This window comes from Fistularia commersonii, chromosome 26 (genome assembly GCF_037954325.1).
Source record: "Fistularia commersonii isolate RoL2024-O1a breed Wild chromosome 26, RoL_Fcom_v1.0, whole genome shotgun sequence".
NCBI lineage: Eukaryota > Metazoa > Chordata > Actinopteri > Syngnathiformes > Fistulariidae > Fistularia > Fistularia commersonii.
The window spans coordinates 6,819,681-6,831,042 of record NC_141309.1 but is presented as its reverse complement, the minus strand read 5'-3'; the positions used below and the strand labels follow the sequence as shown (position 1 = coordinate 6,831,042).

General features: G+C 39.4%; 2 protein-coding genes across 3 annotated transcripts; one reads left to right on the top strand and one right to left on the bottom strand.

Moving 5' to 3' along the window:
- Positions 1-1,227: 1,227 nt before the first annotated feature.
- On the bottom strand, positions 1,228-6,068 carry gltpa (glycolipid transfer protein a). Its single transcript, XM_086174097.1, has 5 exons — positions 5,899-6,068; positions 2,977-3,035; positions 2,747-2,880; positions 2,501-2,651; positions 1,228-1,868 (listed from the first exon to the last, which is right to left on the bottom strand). Exons 1-5 carry the CDS (start codon positions 5,999-6,001, stop codon positions 1,686-1,688), a joined length of 630 nt encoding a protein of 209 aa, XP_086030223.1. The 5' UTR covers positions 6,002-6,068; the 3' UTR covers positions 1,228-1,685.
- A 700-nt stretch (positions 6,069-6,768) lies between these two features.
- Positions 6,769-11,308, top strand: tchp (trichoplein, keratin filament binding). 2 transcript variants are annotated; one of them, XM_086174094.1, is made up of 11 exons: positions 6,769-6,880; positions 7,236-7,441; positions 8,193-8,403; positions 8,516-8,572; positions 8,831-8,899; positions 9,149-9,322; positions 9,394-9,506; positions 9,596-9,662; positions 10,292-10,408; positions 10,597-10,740; positions 10,830-11,308. In XM_086174094.1, exons 2-11 carry the CDS (start codon positions 7,251-7,253, stop codon positions 10,860-10,862), a joined length of 1,176 nt encoding a protein of 391 aa, XP_086030220.1. In that variant the 5' UTR covers positions 6,769-6,880; positions 7,236-7,250; the 3' UTR covers positions 10,863-11,308. The 2 variants fall into 2 exon arrangements, with proteins under 2 accessions (XP_086030220.1, XP_086030221.1); XM_086174095.1 differs by lacking the exon at positions 8,831-8,899.
- The last annotated feature ends 54 nt before the right edge of the window (positions 11,309-11,362 follow it).

Below are 11,362 nucleotides of genomic sequence, written 5' to 3'. Positions count from 1 at the left end.
AAAATCACCCTTGAAACAAACCTACTGTGTAAAAAGGTGAACCTTCATCTTATTTGTTTCCAGAAAACAAAGGTTAAAGGCCGAAGGATGGTTTGTCGGGTTATACCTTTTGTTATAAATCGGTATCAGTAAAATGTATCAGTTTTTTTTACCTTAAATTTATTTGTGTGCGACTGTGTGGTTACATTCCCACTGTTTGATAATTGAAGCCATCTGAACAACTTATCATACCACGCATTATGGTCTGTTTCCTGTTTGTGTCATCACAATGATCTTTGTCCTCTGGACTGTATTTTCCCATTTCAGCCGTGGATGTAGTTTGCGTATTGCATGTGTTTTAACTGAACTTGTACAAACGGAGCTGACTTTTCAGAGGCGAGAATATTTCAAAACGCTGCGCCTTTTCTCAGCGTATCTCTCTTTAACATGGCTCAGTCAGACAGATTGTTGTCAGGTTAATCAAACCAAAGACGATTATCTTCTCCTACAGCTTTCTTTTTGGCAGGAGGGAGAGCCTGTTGGTCTTCCTCAACTTCAGGGTGGGCTGATATCATCGGATTTTCTGCCGGATTCAAACAAAGACACGGACGACAACTTGTACTGCAAAGTGTTTATATTCAATCAAATTCCAAGGCGTTCAGCTTTGTGCAAAATCCTGAGAGGAGTGTGGATAGAGGAATGTGTTTAGAAAAATAAAAGATATGCAACACCTGCATAGAAGCACAGAAACCCTAAATTGTATATTTTTTGAAGGGATGGAAACTGTGTCAACTAAAACTTGAGTATGACGTAATTAAAAAAAAACAACAACAAAAGGGAAAAACCCAAGGCTCACATGATCACTTAAAGACTCCGTACTTCCACTGCAAGGCACCAAGTGGTGCTCATTTTAAATAAAAACTTATTTTAAGAATATAACAAAATACAAACTTCATCCAGAAATCAAATAAGTAAATATATTGGATAAACTCCTGTTAAAAATCCACTCCACATCAAATCGAGTTACTGAACACAACAATTTACAGCAACCCTCAGACATTCATAACAAAATCATAAAATCCTTCACAAAAATGCTACAACTATTATATTGTTTCTTATTCTGTCCAGGGCTGGTGGTGTTTATTTTTATTGACAGCATCAGAAAAGACACACAAATTGCACCTTTCTACTGGACAGTTGATAGTGTTGCAAAAACAATATTCATTCATATATTCATTCATTCATTCATTCAGTCAGTCATTATATTTGCTTGCACTCTGGGTGCCACAATGGTGTTCCAGAATAGACTATATTGTGCATACGGATGTGCAATGAATGAATGAATTTTCTTTTAAAAAGATAAATCTGAAAAACGACTGATCAAAGCAATGAAATTATCATGAGCAAAGTACCTGGATATGCGTCTGCTTTCCGAAACTTGTCAAAATGACAGCGTTAGACAAATATGGGATTTATTTTACTAAGGATGTTAGAAATACTCTCCTGCAATGATCCAACTAAGCTCCCGACAATCGAAGAATGGGAAACAAAATCTAATACAAGAGAAGAGAAGAGAAGAGAAGAGAAGAGAAGAGAAGAGAAGAGAAGAGAAGAGAAGAGAAGAGAAGAGAAGAGAAGAGAAGAGAAGAGAAGAGAAGAGAAGAGAAGAGAAGAGAAGAGAAGAGAAGAGAAGAGCTGTCCGTCAATCACACTTTGTAGTCGAGGTCGGCATTCATCTTGTTATATATCTCGTAAATCACGTCGACGGTGGCCGAGAAATTGACGAGGAATTTTTTTACTTTCTCCAAGCATTCCTCTTCCTTGACGTCCTGGCCTTTAGAGAGGGCCTTCAGAAACTCTGACTTATACGGTGCCGCAAATAAAGCTGCCTGAAAAACAAAACAAAAAACGACAAACACATGCTAATAGCCACTGACGTTCAGGGGAGGCAGGAGAGGCCGTGCCTCACTTGCCAATCTTGGAAAGAATGAAATCTAAAATGAAAAAAATAATTAAATGGTGAAATATATTAAAAGTATTTTCACCAGTGTTAGATTGTTTTTGATTCAAAATCGCTTGATTTTCACATTTACTGTTCAAATACTGAGAAGAGACATGCAATGAGGACCCGGATTGCTGAGCCTCAACGTAGATTGTGCAGTGACGGCTGACTGCTGGCATGCTCTGCGCAAAGATCGTATTGCTGTCTCTCTGTATGTCACTATAAAAATGTTTAATCACTTTTGCGATATATGAACTACATTTCCGATGTACAGTGTTTTTTTTGTCAACAACAGTACGCGTGTTATTAGTTTCTTGCGCTGTGCGATCAGATCATAAAACAGCTGAGCCACTAGGTGAGGCACGCAGATCTCCTGCCTCATGGTAGGTGTGATTAAGACGATTGTGATGAAGTCAGTGCCTCGCCAGCCACGAACCTCGCCACACATCTCTGCTAATAGCATAGAGGACAAATTGTCTGCGAGGCTTGGACTTCTGAGGCGATAAAGACAGAACTCACCCTGAAGAGCTGCTGAACCAGCCAGCCGTGGTACTTCTTCAGCGCAACTTCGTACGCTTTGGTGACGTTGACTCGAATGAGGTTGGGGTTGTTTTCGTCCCTCTCACCGTTCACCAGGCTTTGCAGGAACACTTGGATGAATCGCAGAGCTCTGGGGGTAAAGCCGAGCGACACCAGGGTCCACCAGATTCAGAAAGTCAGTCACACTTATCAGTCAAGCAAAATAAAAATAAAAAAATCCCAAACCTTTTTAACCACATGAGAGACAAAGTTGCTCCGACTTTGGGCCACTCCGTGCCGTACATTTCCTTCTCCGCCTCCAAAATTTGCTGAAGTGTCTTAAAGCGTCCTGGGTTGGTATCATAAACGGCCTTGATTTTCTAAACATTTCACATCATACATCTTCATGTATTATCATATCAAAGTACACTCTGGTTGATTACTTTTGTGTCCCATGACCGAACGGACGTGTTTACCATGATGTTCCCCGATATGTCGGCTTTAATCGGCGCAAAGATGGTGGAGCCGAGGCAGTCTGAGGAGAAACAAGCACATCAGACGACAGAAAGTTCACATCCACCCACGATTCTCATACCTTCTCAAACCATTTTCTATTTGCAGGAAAAATATAAAAGTCATAAAGATTTAATGATATTATCTGAATCTCAATCATTATGTAGAGATATCAATCTGGAGATAATTTCAAAGTCTTGATTCATGTCATTCAAATACATTAACATGTGGCATCAGCCTCCTTTAAGGGCAGCGCCTACAAGCAAACACCGCTAAAACAACACATGCAAATTACACATATGCATCTAATAATACACAGATGCGTCTAATATTACACATGCACGTCATATACCGTTATACAATCAAACTGTTTTAATGACGACTATAGCATTTAATTGAAAGTAATGAATTCATATCTGGTCAAAGAGACTCTACATGACAAAATGCTAAGAAAAAAAAAATCCAGTGCTGTTTTAACTGTTTTAAACACATCTGGATCATTTTTGGAAATGCACGGCTTCTTTCAAATACAACCAGACCTAATATGCTACGTTGTGTGCTTGAAACACAGACAAATACAATTTCCTTGTTGATTTAAATCATGGCCCTGCTTGTTCAGATTAGCGACAGATTGATATGAGCAGTTTAAAGTGGGTTTTTGGTGGCTGTGGTTTTACATGAGTCAGACAAAATAATAATTTGGAAAAAAAATGAAAGGTTATGTGGGGGGGAAAAAATGAAAGAAAGAAGATGTGGCATGTTGTGGTAGATCTCATCAAACCCAAGAAACAGACTGACCTTGAATTAAAACCGCGTGTTGATTACCAGTGCATAACACTATGACTTAAACACCTGGCACTTAGCGGACACTTTTCTGACCACAGCCTGTTAACTCTCCGACAAAGTTCACTCAGTCATGATGCATCGCCGCCAGGCCGAGGTCAACAGATCTGTTTTCAGAAGTTTCGGATGCCCATCGCTTTGTCTTTTTTATCTTCACAGGACCAAATTTCAATATCACATTCATTGTAGAAAGTGAAGACAAGGCTCAAGTTAAAATGCCATGTCAGTGATGTAGGTAAACAAAATAAACACCTTGTCTGAAGACGGATTTCGTTGTCACACACCTTGGTTCGGGAAGAGTGACACCACAGGCTGTAAGTCACAATTCACTTTTACCGTAAAAAGATTTCATCCTGAAGGGGAGAAGCTACCTTGTTTTACTTTGTGTATTTCCTCACAGTGTGTCAAACTTGGACATTAAATATGACAAAGCTGTTGATTTGATATGATGTAGTGCTGGCAAGTGACCACAAGGAGTCATGGCACGACCATTGATGCAGACGATACCAGGGACTTCCAGGAGCCTCTGGTCACCCTGTGGATCCCTAAGGAAACCTTGTTCAGCCATCAGTAATTATCAAATAAAGGTTCTCCAATAATGAATGCAATAATTCAGTAGAAAATGTTACGGCTTCAGCTAAATACCCTGACAACTGTGATGAATCCCTGAAGCAGGTAGTGAGGGTAATTAATTATTTACAAAATTCAGATTTTTTTTAAATTCATTTTAATTTTAATAACTTTTTTTTTAACTAATGTTGTTATTTTATTTTATTTTTTTTAACAGACTTAGATTTATTCTAGTGGTACTTCTGTTCATTTCAATGTTGGGATGAAAGTTCTGTGCTACCCACCCACACAAGAGATAAATATGATGTATTTCCCCCAGGTTAAGTAATGCTTGGAAGCTCCCTTGCGTGTGTGTGTGTGTGTGTACGCGTGCACGCACAAAATATACAAAATATAAACAGTCCTGAACATCACTGTGGACCACCAATGGTGATATGATACTTTAATAGCTTTAAGGAACATTATGTTACAGCCAAAAATGTTTCTAGTTCAGAAAAGAACAGAAGTGACAAAGAGAAAAGAGGTTAATATTGACATCAGGCTTCCTCTCAGGGGTTTCACATGGCAATTTCCATAGAGCAGCTTTGGCTAATGAATACAGAATGAAGCAGCACAAAGATGCCCGGGTGCATCGTGATGCCCGTGAATGGGCAGGGGCAACTCAACACCATACTAATCAATTTTCATGACTAAAAATCCAGGGCAGTAATTAAATTATGCATGAAAAAGGATTGTGGACAACTGGCGATGAGAAATATGAACCTCAAAAGCTCGGTTTTGAAAAAAGCGAGATTGTTTCAGTAAGTGTTTTGACAGATTTCTCTACATTACAAGTTTTTTTTCTTGCTTTTTTTTGAAGAGGTCACACATATCACTGATGTAGAAAAACCAGCAGGGGCATAAAGTCAGGTAGTTGCTCATTTAACACAACGGAAGTCAAATGATTAAACTTATGAAATCACAATTTTAAGCTATTGTCACTCATACATTCCATTAGACCGTCATACCAGTCAAGTGTGTACTGTCACGGTAAGTATCATGAACATCATTGTTTAGCTGATTACTTTGCAAAACTCCACATCCGTGCCAACATATGATGACTTCGCACTGTCACTCAGATCCAGAGGAACTATGAAGATACTGCAGGTGCCTGGAGCTATCATGTTACTCCCTGTTTTGTCTCTGCTACACTCTAAAGCTGTTTTTTTCCTCATTATACGCTGACCCTCTCCGCCATTGTTGTGCAGTGATCTATGTTAAGTGTATTGTTTGCTCTATGTCCAGTACTGTGGAGAAGAACTTTCCCCCAGAGACAATAAACTATCAGAGAAACTAAAAAAAAAGTCTATGCACTAAAATGTCAAAATAACCCAAAATTATTATTATTATTATTATTGTTGTTATTATTATTATTATTATTATTATTATTATTATTATTATTATTATTATTATACATCAGAAACCCCACTCACCAAAGAATGATGGAAGATATGACACCGCCTCCAGAAAAGGTCTTGTCTCCACCTGCTTGTCAGCCGGCAGCTGTCTGAACTGGTGCTCCATGAGAAGAGACATCGCATCCAGGTCCGTCACACACTTACCTCAGAGAGAAGATCAACAAGCTGTCAACCTCCCAGGTCAACCGCAGTGACACTACACCTGCATGCCCACGCCAAGCCCTAACACACACATTCTCTCGCTCTCTCTCTCTTTCCGTCCCTCCCTCCCTCTCTCTAGTTCTCTCTGGGTCATTAGGTAGAAGTCATGTAAAGAGACAACAAGCAGGAAAAATACAGGAGCATCAGATGAATTTTAAATCCACCGACTCACGTTGCTCTTCTTCTGCTGCTTTACTGCCAATTAAGGGGTTTTGAGCAATATCACAGAATTGCTTAACCTTAATCACACCTCGTGTGTAAACATCCGACGATGGAAAAATCGACAACGCAGTACTTGTAATTATATTTTTGGAAATGTACGACTGTACGCAGTGTCAAAAATCTTTGCTCAAATGTGCCCACACCAATTTTTTCCCCCTCATAACAGGTAGTTGTAAATTCAAGATAGTACTTTTGGAGTATCTGCAGGCTGAAAAGGTTTTGGTAATCAGGCATTGTGGATGATGTGATTTTCAATCTTTAAACTGATGTAGATATTTTTTGCATAATTGCGTGATTGGATCTTTGTGTTCACGTAGTGTTTTCATTTGACCCGATATTATTCATTTCCAGTAATTTCGTTGCGTAAACACACTGGAATTACATGCAATTTGGGAGGACAGAGGGATGAATTAAACGAATCGCCTTTTTCTTAAATTTGTCCTTCGCCTCTTCCCGTAGTTCGGGAGTAATTAGGAAGTAGAACTACAAGCTGTGGTCGCCAAGGGAGACCCAAGAGTTGTGTTTTAAAACCAAACTGATTTCAGCGGCCGTCCCACGAAGGAAGTCAATCAAAGTAAATAATTCTTCTCTAATTCTTTTCTTCAATGCATTACTCTTTCACTTTTTTGACGCCGTGTTTTGCGTTTACTGAACACATTATCACTAGAAAGTAGCAAACCAACCCGTGGGCTAAAATAACCTTTTATTAAATTACATACACGGGTTCCTGCAACTGGGGTTAATGTAAATGTAACAGTAAAATACAAATTCGATGTGCGACAATGTATTTTTTCTTTATTTTCTGATAGTTTTGAGTACCGTCGCAAATGACCTGTGTTTTGACCAGGTGATTGTAATCAAGCCCTTGATTTGTTGATTAAGAGCCGCCATTTTGGATCTAGGAGATTAGCGTCTGTGATGTACGTCAGTTTCGATACAGGTCCATGGCGCTCCCGACTCTTTCCGCCCGGGTATCAGACCGGTCCCGGATGTTGGCAGACCACCAGGCCCGGCAGCGGGAGCAGGAAGCCCGGTCTCGGCGGCAATGGGAGCTCCACGCCCGGTACTTCATGGAGCAGAGTGTCCGCAGTCACAGACAGGCTGTGTGGAGCTCCCAGGAGTCCTACCAGAGGAGGTAACTTCATGCACAACAGCTTTTGTGCAGATATTAATGACATGCATGCAATTTGGATAGAGTCGGAAAGGATGTGCAGCAGGTTCGGATGATTAAGGATAGAGAGGGAAATGTATTGACAGTGTCTTGAAGTGATGGAGAATTGGAAATAGTGCTTGAAGAGCTGATGAATGAGGGAAATAAAAGAGGGAAGGGTAGATGAGGTGACATTGTTCCACTTATGAGGGTCTTGTATGAGTAAAATACTAATTTAAGCAATACAGAGAATTTCATCAATATCGGTTAAAAGATTAGAAGACTGTCATTATGAGGAAGAGCATATCTTATTATACACAAATGGCGCACATAGAAACAATAGCTTTGATAATGAACAAAAGATCATTCAAGATTCAAAGCGTCTGCATTCATATGCGTAGTTTGGAAATGTTTCCCTGTACCACGAAATTCTTACTTTGCTGTCTACAGTGAACCCAGATAGCAAGCAACAGAAATAACACTATTTTTATACATCCAAAAAACATGATTTTCTAAGAATAAGAATAAGAACAACTTTATTAATCCCGAAGGAAATTCTAATAGCTCCTTTCAATTTTCTAAAAGGAAGCTAGAGATATGTGTCTTGATTTATTAACCATGGTAGAAGAGATGGACAGTGAACACATAGAAAAATCTACAAATTGAAAATTTCCCCATTGTGACATGATCAAAGAAATATTCTATTCCACAAATTTCTTTTCATTTGTTTTATCAGTATGTTGGCGTACCATAAACAAAAGCTGAACGAGGAAAAAAGAGTGACTCTAGAGCAGCGCAGGAATCAACTTAGGATGATGCTTGAAGAGGAGCAACGCCATCTGGAGGAAGAGTTGAAGAAAGTGATACCTGACAGGGACACCTTGGCAAGTCAGCTGGCTCGAAGGGCTGATGAGCTGTGTTCTGCCAGAGAGGAGAAAAGGAAAAAGGTTATCACATTGGTGCTCATTTTCCATCCATGATTATCTTTTCTCAGTCCTCGTACGCTTATATATATATATATATATATATATATGTATAATTTATTTTTTTTACACCTAGCTGGCACAAGAGCTGCTGAAGGAGCACTGGAGGGAAAACAACCCGGAGTTGAGACAGGTAGCTGAGATAAAACCTACTAATTTGCCTTGTTTTCAATGACTCTTTCAAAGTGTTAGATGAAAAGAGCAAGTGTTCATATGTCAAAGGTGCTCAAAGAGTACAGAAAAGCAACACTTTGACAAGATATTCCATTGAGTTCAGTTCTTTAGGTCAGTAAGAATTGTGAATTACATATTCCATTTTCCCCTTAAGCAGCTCTCAGGTTCTTCGGTATCTTTGTCCGCTGTGGAAAATTTGTTTTTCATTTGTCCACAGGTAGAGTCAGCGCTGCATCAAGATCATGTTGTCAACCAATGGCAAGAGCAGATATGTGAAAAGAGACGGGTAGGAAATCTATGCCAGCCATCAGCCAGAGATTTCCCTGTGATATCCATGATATCAATGTGATCCAAACAGTAGTGTTTTATGTTAAATATATTGTGAGTAACCATTTTATTCTGGGTAGTGTATGTTCTTGGCATCAGTGAGACAATATCATGTGAACTTTACCCAGATTCATATCTGCAATTCAGAACGTAGGTAAATGTTGTTTTTTTTTTTCCAATGTTTGAAAAGTTTATATTTCTCCTGCAGCATGAAGTGAGAGAGCAGGAGGAGAAGAGGCTATTTGAAGAAGAGTGTGCAAGGTCCCAAAAATTGGAACTGGAGAGGATCAGGCAGGCAGAGGAGAAAAAAAAAGCTGAGCAGCAGCAGAGAGCAGAAGAACTTCGCAAACAGATTGAGGAACTCAGGCTGCGAGAAGAGGAGGTATTTCAGTCACCGATTTGCCTATGAAGACTATGTTGCAATTGTGTTTTGAATACTGTTTTGTGTTTAAGGTGACACGGTTAAAGAAGGGCCAAGAAGCTCTGCTGGTCCAGCAGTTTGAGCTGGAGAAGATGGAGGAGGAAAGGAGAATAATGGAGGAACAGCATAAGAAGTCTGAAATGGGGTAGCTTTCATGTTTCTTGGACGTTAACTGAGCAAAAGCCAGATGAAGCTTCCAACTGATCAGACTGAATTGCATCTGTTGTCCACCAGAAGTTTCCTGATGCAGCAATGTCGTGCTCAGCTGAGGAGGAGAGCCCAGCAATTGCAAGAAGAACTGGTGAGTTATTTTGCCTGGTTTTTGCTCAGTTGGCACAAACTTTTGTCATCCTGACTGTAAAATGAGACGATAGATGCACTTCACTTCTGTCTATACATTACAAAGCTTAGTGTAATGAGTGGCAGCCTATTGCATCAGTTACCTAACCCAGTGTAAAACCTTTAGATATACATTCTGGCAGCTCCCATATCCTTTCATGTAAAAGTTGTATCCTTGCGCATGAACCACATCATGGAGTAAGGTCAATTTTAGAGAACGCTACAATTTCAACAAGGAAACTCCCTCACAAAACATCAGTTTGAGAGGCATCTAAACACAATGAATGGACCATAATGATGCTGAAGGAACGTCATGCTGATTTTATGATTTGTCACGTTCATAAAAATGTACCTACTTTTTAAGGCTCGTTTTCCAAATGGAACAGATCTGCCAAACCTGTATCTGATTAGGTTTTGTAGTAGATCAGAGGGCAGGGCTCTACCTTCTTTATACAGATAAGAGATGATCAATGTGAGAATCAAGGATCAGCACAAACAGGAATATTTTCAAAGAACTTGGCATATGGTTGTTAATTTTCATCCATCTTCTCTGATTTTGATGGCATGTCTGAATTGCAATGTTCCCACCAGGAGGCAGACCAAAAGATCCTGGCAGCTTCCCTGAGGCGAGATGAAGAAGAACGGAGGATTGAAACTGCCAGAAAAGAAAAGCAAAAAACAGCCTGGATGCAAGAAATAAATGTACAGGTCTGCATGTTTTTCAGTTCTTCTGCCTTCGCATCATTACAGACCAAGGATTATCATTGACAACTTCAATAACCCCAGCCTTGGCTCCTAAAAAGTGATGGCACAATAGATGAGTTGATTCTCTGCACTAGTAATTTACCAGGGAAAACAGGATCTCTCACTGTTTTCTACTTTGTTGTCCCCTGCAGTTACAACAGCAGCTCCAGGAAAAGTGGGATAAACAGTGCCAGCTTGAGCAAGAAGAGCTTGTGGACAAGGAGGCTTACCAAATTCAGGAGGAGGCGCTGATGCAAGAGATGCAGAGGATGGCCGAGAGAGGCTACCAGGAAAAGGTGAAAAAAAAAAGGAAAATAAAAGTAATTGATGGACATTGAATGTTTTATGTAAAACTGATGACCATACTTGAATCTCTCCTCATCAGATTCACAGGAGACCTCGAACAGCCTGGACATGAGACACCAGCAACATTGAAATCAAACCTTTTTTTGTGGGATGTATCTCTTTCATGCAAGTAATCAGTTTTTAATATTTGGATGAAAAAGGAAGCATTCATGTTTGTCAAAACAAGCACAAAATATCAAAGGATCGTTAGTTCCTGTATTCATTTTAAGTAAAAAAACAAAACAAACTTAACTCGAGGGCACTACTACTACAAAGTGAAGAGCCCTCTTTGTTCAGTCCTGTACAACATGGAATTGACACAAATTTCAGGAAATGACTTTAAAACATGAAGTTTTGATTAAAACACAAGTCTAATATGGTCTGTAAATACAATATATTATTTATGCCCCAATTTATATTTATGCTGATTGTTATATAGAAGTAATGCTTTTATTTTGCACTATGAAGTGAGTTATTCTTTTTCTGTCAAACTGTAGTCTCTTTAATAAAAGATTCTCTAAATCCATTCAGTGTTTTATGGCAACAAAATGAAACATGGTAGACACACCAGAC

Excerpts from the sequence above, each read along its gene's own strand:
- gltpa (XM_086174097.1), bottom strand. The coding sequence starts at position 6,001 with ATGTCTCTTCTCATGGAGCACCAGTTCAGACAGCTGCCGGCTGACAAG. Across the intron at positions 2,881-2,976 it reads ACATATCGGGGAACATCATG|AAAATCAAGGCCGTTTATGA; the intron begins GTAAACACGTCC and ends TGAAATGTTTAG. Across the intron at positions 2,652-2,746 it reads TCTCTCATGTGGTTAAAAAG|AGCTCTGCGATTCATCCAAG; the intron begins GTTTGGGATTTT and ends CTTTACCCCCAG.
- tchp (XM_086174094.1), top strand. The coding sequence starts at position 7,251 with ATGGCGCTCCCGACTCTTTCCGCCCGGGTATCAGACCGGTCCCGGATG. Across the intron at positions 8,900-9,148 it reads AGATATGTGAAAAGAGACGG|CATGAAGTGAGAGAGCAGGA; the intron begins GTAGGAAATCTA and ends TTTCTCCTGCAG. Across the intron at positions 9,323-9,393 it reads TCAGGCTGCGAGAAGAGGAG|GTGACACGGTTAAAGAAGGG; the intron begins GTATTTCAGTCA and ends TTTGTGTTTAAG.